The 15,499-nt window shown below is 52.6% G+C and overlaps 3 protein-coding genes across 10 annotated transcripts in view; 1 reads left to right on the top strand and 2 right to left on the bottom strand.

Annotated features, from left to right (window-relative positions):
• CD63 (CD63 molecule) overlaps positions 1–3,090 on the top strand; it is a 5,171-nt gene extending 2,081 nt beyond the window's left edge. Inside the window, exons 2-8 of one of the 6 annotated variants that reach the window (XM_011970077.1) lie at positions 205–281; positions 1,211–1,399; positions 1,591–1,665; positions 1,760–1,855; positions 2,275–2,415; positions 2,641–2,724; positions 2,911–3,090. In XM_011970077.1, the coding sequence (XP_011825467.1) occupies positions 216–281; positions 1,211–1,399; positions 1,591–1,665; positions 1,760–1,855; positions 2,275–2,415; positions 2,641–2,724; positions 2,911–2,976 (717 nt within the window). In that variant the 5' untranslated portion in view covers positions 205–215 and the 3' untranslated portion in view covers positions 2,977–3,090. Of the gene's footprint in view, positions 1–80; positions 282–668; positions 698–769; positions 948–1,025; positions 1,041–1,210; positions 1,400–1,590; positions 1,666–1,759; positions 1,856–2,274; positions 2,416–2,640; positions 2,725–2,910 lie in introns of those variants that run through there. The other 5 variants (XM_011970076.1, XM_011970078.1, XM_011970080.1 and 2 more) reach the window with 5 other exon arrangements.
• Positions 3,091–4,061: 971 nt separating this feature from the next.
• RDH5 (retinol dehydrogenase 5 (11-cis/9-cis)) lies at positions 4,062–8,425 on the bottom strand. Of its 2 annotated transcripts, none has more exons than XM_011970075.1 (5): positions 8,275–8,425; positions 7,341–7,687; positions 6,888–7,146; positions 4,754–4,917; positions 4,062–4,481 (listed from the first exon to the last, which is right to left on the bottom strand). In XM_011970075.1, the coding sequence occupies exons 2-5, from the start codon at positions 7,648–7,650 to the stop codon at positions 4,258–4,260; spliced, it is 957 nt and encodes a 318-aa protein (XP_011825465.1). In that variant the 5' UTR covers positions 7,651–7,687; positions 8,275–8,425; the 3' UTR covers positions 4,062–4,257. The 2 variants fall into 2 exon arrangements, with proteins under 2 accessions (XP_011825465.1, XP_011825464.1); XM_011970074.1 differs by having other exon boundaries at positions 7,341–7,682.
• A 661-nt stretch (positions 8,426–9,086) lies between these two features.
• BLOC1S1 (biogenesis of lysosomal organelles complex-1, subunit 1) overlaps positions 9,087–15,499 on the bottom strand; it is an 18,072-nt gene continuing 11,659 nt past the window's right edge. The window contains exons 3-6 of one of the 2 annotated variants that reach the window (XM_011970066.1): positions 12,578–12,675; positions 11,765–11,837; positions 9,569–9,701; positions 9,087–9,293 (exon numbers count right to left, since the gene is read on the bottom strand). In XM_011970066.1, the coding sequence (XP_011825456.1) occupies positions 9,183–9,293; positions 9,569–9,701; positions 11,765–11,837; positions 12,578–12,638 (378 nt within the window). In that variant the 5' untranslated portion in view covers positions 12,639–12,675 and the 3' untranslated portion in view covers positions 9,087–9,182. Of the gene's footprint in view, positions 9,294–9,568; positions 9,702–11,764; positions 11,838–12,577; positions 12,735–15,499 lie in introns of those variants that run through there. The other variant, XM_011970065.1, reaches the window with a different exon arrangement.

The following is a 15,499-nucleotide window of genomic DNA, read 5'->3' as shown; positions in this document are numbered from 1 at the left end:
GTCCGGGCTTCGCGGCGGTCGCCCCCACCCCTCTCCTGCGGGTAGAGAGGGGGCTGGGAGACGTGGTTCCGACCGCGGGTTTCCGGGTGGGAGGGGCCGGGAATCGGGGCCGTGTAGGGAAGCCCTCGAGGGCCGGCCAGGAGCCCGGAAACCGAGGTCCCCCTTCGGCCAGTTTTAATCCCCCCGCCCTCCTCTCTGCCCCAGGCCCGGCAGCCATGGCGGTGGAAGGAGGAATGAAATGTGTGAAGTTCTTGCTCTACGTCCTCCTGTTGGCCTTTTGCGTGAGTGGCGAGGGGTCCTGGGGGGCGCGCCGGCAGGGTGCGGGGAGACCTGGCTCCACAGTGGTGAGGGCTGAGGGAATAAGAATTAAGGCAGCTGGAGACCAGATGTGGAAAGAAAGCCAGGGAAAGACAGCGCGGCCACTCCCTCCTCCAGTTTTCCTGGACACCTGAGGCTTGTTTCCACCGAGAATGGCCATCCTGGGTGTGCAGCAACCCCTACCCCCATCCCTCCTGCCTGGCCCTTCCTGTCTGGTGACCCAACCACTTGTGATATGGGGCAGTGGGGCAACCAGCCAACCGCCTGATGCTATCGCCACGAGGCTTCCCTTCACTCTCCCTTCTCCCCTCTTTTCCTCCCCAACCCCCTCATCCCTCTCCAGTCCCTCTCCCCCTTTCCGTCCTCCCAGCGCTTGGGAGTGAGGAAGGGCTCTGCCCACCTCAATTTGCTCCTGTCCTGGGCTCCTGGCTTGAGAGGCTACTGTTTGTCTAGGGAGGGGCACATCACTCTTGCCCCCTTTTCCTCTTCCCTTCTCCTGGCTTAACTGGCCAGAGGAACCTCAGTCACAGCTGATGCGCGTGGGGTGTGTACTGGAGGATAGTGAGGGAGCAGTTCTGGGAGAGAATTGAGCTGGGAGTCCTGGAGGCCCGTAGAAAGCATTATTCTAGGTCAGAAATACGTGCCTTGGGGTCAAGGCTTTCTGGGAGGTCTTTGAATTTGGTCACGTCCCTGATTGAAGAGCTGGGAGGGGATCAAGGGAGGTGGGGGCAGGCAAGGATGGGTCATCCCCCTTCCCTACAGCCAGAGAAGTTCCCTGGAGGTGTGAGAATCTCTCCTCCAGATGGGGTCATGTCTGTGTCCTAGGTGCCCTCCACCATGGAGGACCACTGTGTTGTGGATCAGGCCTAATCCTCACCTGCTTTCCTCTTAGGCCTGTGCAGTGGGACTGATTGCTGTGGGTGTCGGGGCACAGCTTGTCCTGAGTCAGACCATAATCCAGGGGGCTACCCCTGGCTCTCTGTTGCCTGTGGTCATCATCGCAGTGGGTGTCTTCCTCTTCCTCGTGGCCTTTGTGGGCTGCTGCGGGGCCTGCAAGGAGAACTATTGTCTTATGATCACGGTGAGTGGGAGGCGGGACTAACATGGGTGGTCTGGGACTGCCAGAGCAACTTGGTTGGTGCTCAGGAAGGTGGGTGAGGTGAGGTGGGTGAGTGAGGAAGACCTTTGTGAGTGTGCAGGGACCGGCTATGCCAGAACGGGCCCCTGTAATGCATAGACTCCAAACTTGACTCCTGTCCTTTGCTCCTGCAGTTTGCCATCTTTCTGTCTCTTATCATGTTGGTGGAGGTGGCCGCAGCCATTGCTGGCTATGTGTTTAGAGATAAGGTAAGCAGGGAATAATGGGAAGGGCCTGCCTCAGCCTGGTCTGGGACCCAGGTGCTTGAATTCTGACGGCAACAGTGCTCCTCCGTACCCTCAGGTGATGTCAGAGTTTAATAACAACTTCCGGCAGCAGATGGAGAATTACCCGAAAAACAACCACACTGCTTCAATCCTGGACAGGATGCAGGCAGATGTGAGTGGGGTTGCTGGGAGCAGGGGTGATGGGAATAGAGAATTCTCATCTCCAAGGCTGGGTGTGGTGGCTCACACCTGTGCACTTTTGGAGGCCGAGGTGGGGAGATCACCTGAGGTCAGAAGTTTGAGACTAGCCTGGCCAACATGGCAAAACCCTTTCTCTACTAAAAATACAAAAATTAGCCAGGTGTGGTGGTGAGTGCCTGTAATCCCAGCTACTCAGGAGGGTGAGGCAGGAGAATCGCTTGAACCCAGAAGGCAGAGGTTGCAGTGAGCCGAGATCAAGCCACCACACTCCAGTCTGGGCAATAGAGCAAGTCTGTCTCAAAAAAAAAAAAAAAAAAAAAGAATTCTCATCTCCATATTGATGGTGAAAGTTCACTTAACTCCCTTCTCCATATTTCTTCCCTATCCCAGTTTAAGTGCTGTGGGGCTGCTAACTACACAGATTGGGAGAAAATCCCTTCCATGTCGAAGAACCGAGTCCCTGACTCCTGCTGCATTAATGTCACTGTGGGCTGTGGGATTAATTTCAACGAGAAGGCGATCCATAAGGAGGTAGGGAGGAAACTGTGTATGGGACTTGGAAAACCTGGGAAATGTTTTAGAAGGCAAGAGACCCAGGATGGAGGTGGACAGCGTCAGGGATGGGGAGGGGATCTGGAAATGGTAAGGGTGGGGTGAAAGGTACCGGGGCAGGGAAGAGATTGATGGACCAGGGGAGGGGATTGGGGTGGGAAGTTTCTGATGGTGCTTTTATCCTTTGTGCTTGCCACCCTTCAGGGCTGTGTGGAGAAGATTGGGGGCTGGCTGAGGAAAAATGTGCTGGTGGTGGCTGCAGCAGCTCTTGGAATTGCTTTTGTTGAGGTAAGAGATAACCCTGAGAGAGGGCTGGGACTCAATCCAGGGTGCCTGGAGGATAGGGGCCGAGGGGAGAAGGGTGCTGAGCAGGAGGTACTGACCTGGGAGTGTGTGTTTGGAGTCTCTTGCATGGGTCTCGGGTAGCTGGCCCTTCTGACTCCTCTCCATCCCCATCCCTATCTTTCCTTCTAGGTTTTGGGAATTGTCTTTGCCTGCTGCCTCGTGAAGAGTATCAGAAGTGGCTACGAGGTGATGTAGGGGTCTGGTCTCCTCAGCCTCCTCATCTGGGGGAGTGGATAGTATCCTCCAGGTTTTTCAATTAAACGGATTATTTTTTCAGACCGAAAAGAGAAATGGTCTGAGTTTGTCTTAGAGTGATGCTTGATTCCTTCCTTTCCTTACCCATGTTGCCTGTCCTCTGGGACCTTACTGCATGTGTACTTCGAGAAGGTCTATTCTGGGGGGTGTTTGGGAAAGGAGGACTTTGCTGAAGGTGTTGGTTGGACAGGCAGTGGGAGAAGTGAGGATCCAGAGACTGTAGTGCTTTCTGCCCCCTAGTCTTACGCTGCCAGGCTCACTATGAACATTCACGAAGCCATCTGCTACGTAAGTCAAAGCAGCTCCCCAGAAAGGTCTCACCTGGGAGAGCCCAGCCCACATCTGCCTTGGACATCTTCCTGGCCTTCTGTGCACCGCTAAGGGCCCGGCACCTCCCTTCCTGGTCAATCCTCAAGGCATCCATTTGTCACCCAGGCTGGAGTGCGGTGGCGCATCTCGGCTCACTGCAAGCTCTGCCTCCCGGGTTCACGCCATTCTCCTGCCTCAGCCTCCCAGTAGCTGGGACTACAGGCGCGTACCACCACGCCTGGCTAATTTTTTGTATTTTTAGTAGAAACGGGGTTTCACCGTGTTGGCCAGGATGGTCTCGATCTCCTGACCTCGTGATCCGCCCGCCTCCCAAAGTGCTGGGATTACAGGCGTGAGCCACCGTGCCCGGCGGCTCCTTTCAAAGTGTGGTTAAGTTGCCTTGACACCTGTGTGGCCAGTGTCCTTAGCAGGAGAATTTATGTGAACATTGCCTTTTCTTCCATGGAAGCCACCCAGCGTGGCCTCGACCCCTCTTCATCACCTGCTTTTCTCCCCCAAGAAATATAAAGACCATTCCCAGTACAGACACTGAACTGCAACCTTACTCCCCTTCAGAAAATAAGGGAAATGTATCAAAGTGCCCTCTGATGGCCACTCCTCGAGGTGCAGCTGTAGATGTGAGGCAGTTCCTTGGTGCCCCACTGTGGGTGCTAGCTGTTTTGCAGGCACTAAAGAGGCCACAGACCGTGAGCATGTCGGTTTGTAGTAGTTGGCACTTAAATGGGGTCAGCCTTCCACTGGGCACATTCATTTCTGCCCACCTTCTTTTTATTTTTTAAACAATACACTTTTGTTAGTGCTTATTTTGTGGCAGGCACCAGGCAGTACCAGGGTGGGGGCAGAAATAAAGTCCTTGCCCTTGAAAAACAATCTCTTGCTGGAAGGCTGGATTCAACAGACCGCTTGGGCAGGCTTGGGAAGGATCCAGGTGAGCACAGCATCCACCAGGCTGGCTGGCAGGTAGGAGGCAGGCAGCCAGAGCAGCTTGGCATCCCAGCCTGGGCTGTAGCGGGTTCGGGGGTGTCGAGCAGTCAGGGCATGCTCCAGGCATTGGCTCACCTTGGTTAGGTCCGGGTCACAGATCAGGTTCATGATGCGCTGTTGCATTTTCAGGTCTGCACCCCATAGGTGGTTGCAATCAGTTTCCCTTCCCCACTCCAGCCCATCTTAGGTACTGTCTTCTGGGGCCCTGGGCTTGTCACCCTCAGTCCCCTCCTCAGTGTGGGGAGTAGGCAGGTTCCACATGGCCTGGGCACTCTTGTGGCATCCCATTCACCCTCAACTCTGCCCTGGGTGCCCCACCCACCTCCCAGCAGGCTTCTGCAGGACTGGCCTTTCTGGTACTCTTGTTTCCCTTCATGTGCCCTGTGTGGGCCTGGCTACTCACACTTGGTGAGGAAGGCCCCCCCATAGTGGGCCTGTGTGGCAGGAGGTAGCCGTGCCCAGCAGGCCTGCAGGGTTTTCTCCAGACTCTCCAGGTTGGTCACAGGGGTTCGGAAGAAGCCAGGCTCCACGATGGAGACTCGTATCCCAAAATGAGCCACATCCCGCCTAGAAGGGGGGCAGAGGGAAGTTGCTGGGTTCTTGCTCTATAGGGAGGGGACTTTGAGGGACATGGGTTGGGGAGCTGAGAAAGTTACCACAGACCAGGGACAAGAGTTTTGACGGAGATACCTACTGCCCTGGGACAAGGGTCAAGTGGGGTAGAGGGAGGAAAGAATTTTTGTGGTTTGTTTTCTTTGATCTAGAGCAGGGGTCAGCACATTTTTTTCTTAAAGGGCCAGAGAGTTAATATTTTAAGCGTGACAGGCCAAGAAACAAAATTAATGATATTATCAGGTACTTATATAACAGTTTACAATGTAACCATTTAAAAATCTAAAAACCATTATTAGCTTGTAGGCAGCTGGCCAGATCTGGCTTGAGTACTGAGTTTGCCAATTCCTGACCTAGGGGAACCCCATTCCCTTATTCCTGAAACACAGGGTTGAGCCCTGAGTGCTGGATATTGAAGGGTATAGTCTCATATTTGCTGGAGGATAAGCTGATGGGGAAAGTGGGGATACATCCCATTGCTCTGGCATAGATGTAGAAATCCAAGTATAGGTAAGGAGCAGGAGGGGAGGGGAGAAAAAATCCAAGTATAAAGTATGTGTTCCAGTATGCAGTGGCTCATGCCTATAATCCCAACACTTTGGGAGGCCCAGGCGGAAGCATCGCTTGAGGCCGGGAGTTTGAGACAAGTCTGGTCACCACAGCAAGACCCTATCTGTAAAAAAAATACTAGCCAGGCATGCTAGCACACGCCTGTGGTCTCAGCTACTCAGGAGGCTGAGGCGTAAGTATCGCTTGAGCTGCTTGAGCCTAGGAGTTTGAAGCTGCAGTGGGCTGTGAGTGCACCATTGCACTCCATGCTGGGTGAGAACAAGGCCTTGTCTCAAAACTAAAAAAAAAAAGCCTGTGGTCCATGATGCTGCCTGGAAAATTCAGGCTGAGAGACAGGGACAAAAGGAGACATTCAGATTATTTGCTGAGTGATGGTGACAAAGGCAGGCTTCCTTAGAAGGTGGACTAAGCTTAGGCGCCTTGTACTTCTGCTAAGAACTCAGGCCTTGGGCTGTGTGTGGTGGCTCACGCCTGTAATCCCGGCACTTTGGGAGGCTGGGTCCGGTAGATCACTTGAGGTCAGGAGTTCGAAACCAGCCTGGCCAACATGGTGTAACCCCATCTCTACTAAAAATACAAAAAAATTAGCTGGGAGTGGTGGCGGGTGCCTGTAATCCCAGCTAATTGGGAGGCTGAGGCAGGACAATTGCATGAACCTGAGAGGCAGGGGTTGCAGTGAGCTGAGATCTTGCCATTGCACTCCAGCCTAGGCAACAAGAGCAAAACTCTCAAACAAACAAACAAACAAACAAAAACCAAACAAAAAGAACTCAGGCCCTGCTCCCCTGTTGTCCTCATCATGTCTCCTTTGTGCTCCCATGGAACTTTGAACCTTATTGTTTAAAGATGAGAGAGAGGCAAGGCCAGGCGTGGTGGCTCACATCTGTAATCCCAGCACTTTGGGAGGCCGAGGCGGGCAGATCACGAGGTCAGGAGTTAGAGACCAACCTGGCCAACACAGTGAAACCCCATCTCTACTAAAAATACAAAAATTAGCCGGGCATGGTGGCACGTGCCTGTAGCCCCACCTACTTGGGAGGCTGAGGCAGGAGAATCGCTTGAAACCGGGAGGCGGAGGTTGTGGTGAGCCAAGATCGCGCCACTGCACTCCAGCCTGGCAACAGAGCGAGAGTCCATCACAAAAAAACAAAAAACAAATGCGTTAAAAATGGGTAAAGAGAAGTAATCTACTTATGGTCACAAAGCTTACATAAGGGTGGGGTTTGAACTCATGAAGTCTAGCCTTAAACTGTCTTTAACTATTCCAATATGCTGTATCTTAACCATCTCTGCTGGCCCATGTTTGTTGAGTGGGCTGCTCTTAGTCCTGGAACCCAGAGCCCTGTACCCCTCACCTCAGACTGTCGGAGAAGGCCTCCAGGCCAAATTTGGAGACACAGTAGCCCCCACCATTGGCTGCCAGGCGACCCAGGACGCTGGTGATGTTGATCACCCGGCCCCGGGCTTGCTGCAGCAGAGGCAGCAGGGCAAGGGTGACCCCGATGGGACCCATTGTGTTCACATTCAGCACCCGCTGGAAATCATCCCGGGTCAGCCATGGTGTGGGTCCGATGATACCAGCCACACCAGCATTATTCACCAGACCAAAAAGCCCTGTGGGGAGATGAGAAGGATGCTGGGGGTAGGTAAGGCACTCCCACAGCCCCCTCTTCTTCCTGGGAGCATCTGAAAACTGCTCCTCCTCAAATAGTCCCTTTAGCTTACCACAGCCCTTGCAGGTGACTCCTGGGGTCACTGTGGGGATCAGGACACCCCACACCATATTCCTAGTGGTCTACCATACTTACCTGCTTCCTTAACGTGCGTCTCCACCCACTTGGCTGCCTGCTGGACGCTCTGGGGATCAGTGATATCCAGCAGGGTAGTGTGGAGGCGGGAGGAGGCCACCCGCTGCAGGTCCTCGGCCCCAGAGGGAGTCAGGCAGCTGGCCAGGACTCGGAAGCCTCTCTGGTCCAGCTGCAGTGCCAGAAGGCGCCCAAAGCCTGAGTCACAGCCGGTGATGAAGACAAAGGCATCGCTGGCGGGCAGGCTCTGCCGGTCCCTGAGCAACCACAGCACTGCCCAGAGTAAGGCACCCAGCAGCAGAGGCAGCCACATAGCTGGAGCCCAAGTGACCTACAGGTGGCAGCCTAGGCTGGGCAGAAAAACTTGTCCAGTTTACTGCGGCCCTCAAGCCCTTTCCCCTAATACCTTCCCTAGCTGGAAGCATCTGGTGTGAGCATATTGAGAAATTATCTGGTTGGCAGATAATTGGCCAACTATGGCTCATCTGTGCAAAGCAAAGATGTGGGCAGACCCTGTATTTGTGGCTAATTTAACTAAAGCCACATGAGCCAGGTCCTGTGTACAGACCTGCTGTATGGAGCAGAGGCATCTTCTTGCTTGCCTCACACTTTCTCTCCTACTAAACCAGGGACACTGAACCTTCTATATGCAACCTGGGTCTTGTGTTTGGAATGATGTATAGGGCCAAGAACCCTGCATTTAGTCCTGGTGGCCTCAGATTTGCTGTGTGATGCTGAGCATCTCACTGTCTCTCTTAACCTATTTTCTCACCTACCAAGTGGGGTTAAGACCCACCAGGTCCACCTCTGAGTTGTGGAGGATCAAAGGGGACAATGTGTGAGGAAGCATGTTAAAAGCTGAAAGTTTTGAGTTGGCAATACATGTAATATCTAGCTAGTCTTCTCATAGTTCCCCCAGCTCCCAGTATCTACTTACCTCCTGGGGGGAAAGCTGGCAGGTACTACAGCACCCGAAGCTGATTCTTTTGCTTTTGTTTAAGAGACTCCTCCCAGTCTTCCCAGCCTCCCACATTAGCTACTGCTAAGGCCAAAGTCTGGAGTGGGTGGACTTAGATGCCAGGCGTATTAAGTGTATGTGTGACAGGGTGGGGACAGGGCTGGGAAGGAGGAGGAGCCAGGGAGGCTGGAGCTTGCCTGGCTGAAGCCAGGACTTGGCAGAGGCCAGATTTGCCTAGGCTCCCCCCACCCCTTGGCTGTCTTTCTCAGCCTGGGTTCCTGACCATCTATGTCATGGTCTCCGAGGAGGAGGGAGCTGTCAAGGATGGCAGCTGCACTGCTCTGTTGGTAACGGTTACTGGACCTGTCATTCCTCCCCCTTCTCAGCCCTGAAGCGCCCCCAGGAATTAATCTCCCACCTGGCTCAGACTCATGACACTGCTTAGTGTTAGCCTGGGAGAGGCCATGAGCACGTGGAGAGGCAGAGAGCCAGAGCTGGGGACCAGGCCTGTACCTTGCCTTGTTTCTCTTCTGTAGGAAATAAGTCCTGAATTAGGAAGCTTGGGGCAGGGCTGCTAGGACCTTCTCTCAGGAGGGATGGGAACTCCCACCCTCTGCTTGCCTAATAGACACCTGCACAAACGCCATGGAGGAGAAGAGAGCTGGGACAGTAAGAGGAAGCTAGTTCCACCCTCTACCCAAAAGATACCTGTCCCTCAGGGAAACCACCTTTGAACCTTCCACTCCCACCCCCAACACAGGAGCTAGTAGCTCTTCGAAACACACCACAGAGAAATGGAGACTTGTGTTTTATTCAAGGCTTGTCAGACTCCTTCCTTCCCCCTGTGGGTGAGGTAGGAGGGATGGGGTCGGGGGAGGGAACAGGGGCTAGGAAGGGGCAGATTGCAGTTGCCCTTTGTAGACATATTCCAGAGCAGTGGCAATGGTGCGCATGTCCAGCTCGATGCTCCGAGCCCAGTTCTCCACATCCCCAATTTCCTGGGAAGGGGGAGAGGAGGTGGGAGCCCAGGAATCAGAATGGGTAGAGTATGGCTTCCAGTCTGGGGAATACGTTTTATTCATCTCCTGGAAAAGGCTTTACTTGGACCCACCAACTGCTTTTCTTTCTCTCTCTACCTTTTCTGACACTGGGGCTATAGATGGGGTTTCTGGGACCACCCTACTTCCTCCTTGACCTAAACCAGAGGTAACCTGACTGGAGGCAGCCAATGGGGACCCAGGATTGGGGTGGTGAGGTAGGGAGTATGGCCCACCTTGAGTGCCTGGTTGAAGTTCTCCACCATTCCGATCCACTGGCCTGTCTGCTTGGCAAATTGGGCAGCCTGGACCTGTAGGGTCTTCACCTCATGGTCCAGCTTTCTCTGGTTCATGTAGGCCTGGGCCACACTGGGGGGTTGGAGGAGGGAGGAGATGAGCTCACCCGGCTAGTTGGGGGTGGTCTCCAGGACTCATATTCCATTGCAGCAGTGGGAGTTCAGCCAAGAATCAGGGCTCATCATTTTGGCCATTTTTGGATGTGATGCAAATGACTACCAGTAGATGCAAATAAACCCAGTTCCTTCCTCTCACTCCCAGGATTCCCAGGAGAGCCAAGCTCGGAGCTGACTAGAAACATACCAGCTCCAACCCCCAAAAAGGAGGTCCTGCAGCTGAGTGGGGGAAGGGAGGGAAAACCTGGGGTGATATCCCTGAGGAAAAAGCTGGGAGGGAAAAAGGGGCATGGAAAAACTGGGAAAATCCAGCAGGAGGGACACATCTGGCAGTGATTGGAAGCCCAGGGATCTATGCAAGAAGTTGGAGAGGGAAATTGGGCCCCTCCCTGAAGCTGGGGTAGGATGGGAGCGCAAACCCCTCCCCAGAAACCCTGGGTCAAAAGAGGATATCCCAGGGGTTTCTCCTCAGCTCTCAGTTGCTCTCCCAAGCCTTCGCCCACACAGATCAAGGAACACACACACACACACACAAACACACATACACGCTCCCTCCCTTCTGCCTTAGACACTAGTTTTTCTTTTCAATCAAGGTACGGGCTGTGGTTACCGTTACTACCATGGGGTTGGTGTCCCCAACCTTCTGCCAATGTTTTTTGCCCTCCTCCACCCCCGCAATAATTGTTCTCCTTTATTGGCTGCTGAGTTTTTCACTTCCCACCCCAAAGCTCTAGTCAGCCAGGAGATTCCACATCCGGTGCCCCTACCCACTGGAATGTGTGCGGGCTGGAGCAGGGAAGGGGTTGGTGGGGGCTGAGGGAGTGGGCAGGACACCTGACAGGGGCCAAGATAGACTGAGCCTTTGTTTTCCTTTCCTGGGAATGAGAGGAGCTGTGGGCAGCAACACAAAACCCTTTCTAATCTGGCTTTGGCTTAGCTGCCCTCTAAGCTGAAAGTGGGGTGGCCTCTAGCAAAGGAAAAGAAGAGGGAGAAGCCTGGGCCAATCTCACTAATGATGGGCACAGCAGAGCCCAGGAGGCGCCAACGTGGGAGGGCAGACCCTGTCCCTTCTTTTTGGGAGATAGCTGGGTCACTGTCAAGGGTGGGGTAGGAACTGAAACAGACTCCCCTGAGAGTTCCTGAACTCCTGGTTTTCCCCATTGACCACCTGCTTCTATATTCACACTGAGTAAAGAGAGGTGTCTGGAGCGAAGGAAGATCAGAGGCCCCAACCACAACTTTCTTTTTCTCAACCTTCCCCCATGATGAATAATGAAGATGACCCCAGCCCCTGCATGGATCACTTGGATGACTCAGTCTCTGGATTCACACCAAGCTGCTCTACTTGACCTGGGGTGGAAGGTACCATACTGCCTTTCTTCCAACAGGCAGACTAGCAAATCATCATCTCTGCACGCTTCTGGGTCACTCAGGGTCAAGAGACAATGTTCTTTGCTTTTTCCCAAGTCTTTGGCTGTTACTGGCATTCTCATTTAGAGCTGGGGCAGGGTGTGGTCCCCAGAGACCCAGCAGGAAGGTAAGAGACAGCCTGGCTCTGCCATAGCTCCTGGAACAGGTTCTACTCTCACCACCACCAGCTGTGCCATCTCTTTCCTGCCAGCTGCTCCCCAGGCTTGCCAGAGGGTGGGAGGCAAGGAGAGGGTGGTAAGCTGTAATGAAGGAGGGTGCTCTCCCTCCTGCTGAAATGACAGCTGGACTTGGAAGGGTGAAGGGAGGTGGGCAGATGGCATCAAGTTGTAATGTCAGGGAAGTTAATGTGGGGAAGAGGAAATCTGGCTGCTTCTCTAACCACTGCAGCTGTTCCTCCCTTGCCCAGTGCTAGGACTCAGCGTTGACTCAAGTTTCTCTACGTAGAGCTGGGAGGGGCGGGGTAGGATAGGCGAATTAGTGGAACATCCCACCCCTTCAACAGCGGTCTGAGGGCCAGACTGGCCAGTGCTTAAACTTGGGCGGGTTGGGGAAGGAGGAAACTGGTGTTGATGAGAAAGAGGTTCATACCCCACATTGAGGTGATCCACCAAAGCTTCTGTCAGGCAGGTCGCTGCAGTGATAGCCTCTCGCCTCCTCTTCTCTGGGGAGAGGGGGAAAAGGAATTGGAGGGGAGACTTGGGTTTTTGAGGGGTAGTGTTAAAGGTTCCTTACCCACCCATTACTATTTTGCTAGTTGCCGAAATTTCTTAACTAATCTCTGAATGCCGGAGCTGAAAACGACCTTGCAAAACATAGCGCAACCTCTTTCATTTTAGAGATGAGGAAACTGGTACCCTGGGAGGGAAACGGACTCACTCAGGGACGCCAGGAAGTCAGCGGCAGCGCCCAGGACTCCCGACTCTCAGACACTCTTTCTCCACTATCTCGGCCGAAGAATCGGTAACTCCGAGATTTCCAGCCCGGACTCAGGAAACAAGTGCCCCACCTCCGTTCCGGGGGTTTCAGGCCTCCAAGAAGCCCATCTCTGGAGGGTTCCTCACACCCTCCTCCCTACAGAGTCGCTCCTTCCTACAGCCAGGACGAGAGGCTCCCAGGGCCAATAGGCAGGGCGCTCCGGGGCACGGGCGGGGCTGAGGAGCGGCAGGTCGGGGGTTAGGGGCGTTGCCGAGGGGACCGGAGTATTGCCCAAGGGACCAGAGCCAGTTGGCAAGGGAAAGGAGTTTCAAAAAAAAAAGCCGCCCTGAAATTCCCTCTCCCCCATGCCCGTTGCCCGCTAGCTAGCGTCCTTCCCTGGATATGGGTAGTCACTCGAGATCCAGGCTCCGGGCTGAAGCTAGGCCGCGGCCGGAAAGAAAACTGCCGACAGGATATTTGGCTCACCCTGTAGCTCCTTTCGTTCATTCTGCTTGGCCTGGTGTTCTTTTAGGAGGCGGGACAGCATGGTCACGTCGGGCTGGGGGCTGGGTACGCCGGGCCCCCTCCGGCTCCGGAAGCTGGAACGCTCACCTCGGCTCCCAGGGGCCATGTCACGTGACCGCTGTGTCACGTGAGGTTGGGAACCGCCCTCTGTTGAGACATTGGGTGAAGATCTTGGCGGGGAAGGGAGGTAGAGGGTTGCGGAGGGCAGGTGAACTCTTTTCTTTATTGGGAGCTTACTTTTTGGTGAGTGTTGGAAGAAGTATTTTTTAATACTCATATTGCCAAGCCAGTTTTTAACATTTTCTGTGGCTCTCAGGCTTCGAGGGCTGGTGGTGCCAGACCGTCTATCACCGTTTGGTTGTTGAGGGAGCAGAAGCTCCCTGGGCTCATTTAAATTATTCTCCTTCCCTCTCCTTACCTCCTGGCAGTGCTAGCTGGTTCTCAGTTGATTCCCAGTTCCTTCCCTCAGGGAGAGAATGCTTTCCTGTCTCTCCCAATCCTCTTTCTTCTCACTACTCCACTGAAGTCTCTCAACTCTGGGTGATCATTGTAGGGAAGCATTTTAGGCACTTCAGACAGCCTCCTAGAGAGCTTGGCTAACTTGGCGGGCGGTGTGAATGTAGAATTTCATCTCTGTCCTTTTGTGGTCAGGAATGCGAACCCATTTCAGTCTTAGCAGAAGCTTAAGTGCTGTGCCAAAGTAAAAAGTAATTTATATAAGGCCTCTGTGAACTAAAAAGAAATGCTTCCGGGATTAACTCCAACGAGAACAAATATAAACATCATCAGCCTATTCTTGCTACTGGTACAATCTCTCTCGGTGCACTTTGCACTAACATGTTGGGTGACTTTGGGCAAGTTGCTTACCACTCTGGGTTCTAGTTTTCTCTTTAGTAAAACTAGGAGAAGGGATTGAATTAAATCGGTGGTTCTCAATCCTAGCTAAGCATTAGAATCTAAACATTAGAATCACAAAAATCACAAGGCTTATAAAAATGCCTTGATTAGCCGGGCGCGGTGGTTCACGCCCGTAATCCCAGCACTTTGGGAGGCCGAGGCGGGCAGATCACGAGGTCAGGAGTTCCAGACCAGGCTGAACAACACATCACAGGGCAGCCTGGCCCAGTCCTTCCCCCTCTCTGGCTCCAGCTTCCAACTGCAGTGAGCAAGCAAAACAGAGGCAGATTGGAAATGCCTGGTGCCTCACCTCCAGAGCTGTGAGGCCTGGGAGAGAAGGACATGGGTTGGAAGTGTCAAGATAATGGTGACATGGGATAAGTGAAACAGAGGGTGAGGGCTAATGTGCGGGGTTGGTGTTGGGGGGCTCTCAAGGGTGAGTCTAAATGTTAAGATTAGGCTGACTCAGGGAGAGTGTCAGGCCCATCCTGTATTACCCTCACCCTTCTTGGCACAACTGCCTGACATTTTCACAATCGGTATAGAGACTGCCAGGATTCTGCAGACATTAACCTCTCCCTCCTCTGCCGCACACTGGCTGTTCCTTTGCCCTAGAGCTGAGCAGAGGACATGGGGTATCTGTATCTAGCGTCCCCATCGATCTTTCTAGGGTTATCCTCCATCTGTTCTTTTTCTGGGCCTTTATTATCCACTATTTAACCTTAGTTTCTGCTGTGGTTGAAGCTCAGCTTCACTTGTCCTTGGTAGAGATGGACACAATTCACATACATATCTATCTGGAGGATGACTCTTGAAATTTGAAGTCTCTTTCTGCTCACCTCTCCTTAACAATTTCCTACTCAGATTATTTTCCCTTAGACTGAATGAATGCAACTCCACACTCATCACTCATTTCCCTTTTCTTTTGAGGTCTCTTTCAGAGTTAGGTTTAATTAGCAAGCTCCAAACTGACTGGCTGGGCCAAAGAGGGCTGGAAGCTGCTGAGTTGTTAGGGGTTGGATGAGGACTGAGGGAGGACACAGAGTGAGTAGAGAAGGCTTCACATACTGGGAAATCTGGCTGGGCTTCAAGAGAGGGGGTTGGTGGTGGTGTGGCTAAGTTCCAAATGTTGGCCTGAAGCCAGTGCTCAAAGAAAAGGGGCCCTCAAGACAGTCTAAATGGCTCCCTTTGGTGAGTGACCTCCTAGTCCTTCTCAAGTGTAAGGGTTTCTTTTGGACCCTCAAAGACCGGAGCAGTCAAGCTGTTTCCCCACTGAATTCCCTCCATCACATTTATGTTCTTTTCCTCCCAGCCACTCCCATAGTTCAAGCTTTGACTACAACCAGAATTCAGAGGCAGGCAGAAGGATTCTAGTGCTGGAGAGGCAAGTGAAGTGAAAAGTCCTCACGGTGTGCGTGTTGGGATGGAAAAGCCTGACCCTGGGACATAAGCTCCAAGCCTCTGTTGCCAGATGAGGTGGAGGGAGAAGGTAGCCCTGAAGTGTGTGTTCTGGAAGTGTTTGCTTGTAAGCTAGAGACAACAGGTGCAAAAAGTGTGATTTGAGGGAGTTGAAAAATACTGATCTCAAATGGAAGGGAAGAAGATGTTAAAAAGGGAAGGAGCTAGAGAAAACCTCAGCTTCCACTCATACAGGAGCTAAAGGGCTAAAATCTTGGCTGGATCTGGGCATTTCTCAACTTCCAAAATTTTGGAAATTTTTATAAAAAATATTACTCTTTCATTTTTAAATTAAATTAAATTTATTTTAAAAATTTAGTTTCTCAGTCATACTAGCCACATTTCTTTTTCTTTTCTTTTCTTTTCTTTTTTTTTTGAGACAGAGTCTCACTCTGTTGCCCAGGCTGAAGTACAGTGGATTAATCTATTCCATGGAGTGGAGTGGATAATCGATTCCATGGATTATCATTTTACTTTGTTAATGGTATCCTTAGAAGCACAAAAAATTTTAATTTTTTTTTTTTTTTT

This window comes from Mandrillus leucophaeus, unplaced genomic scaffold, assembly GCF_000951045.1.
Source record: "Mandrillus leucophaeus isolate KB7577 unplaced genomic scaffold, Mleu.le_1.0 Scaffold927, whole genome shotgun sequence".
Taxonomy (NCBI): domain Eukaryota; kingdom Metazoa; phylum Chordata; class Mammalia; order Primates; family Cercopithecidae; genus Mandrillus; species Mandrillus leucophaeus.
This window is presented reverse-complemented; position numbering and strand designations above follow the sequence as displayed.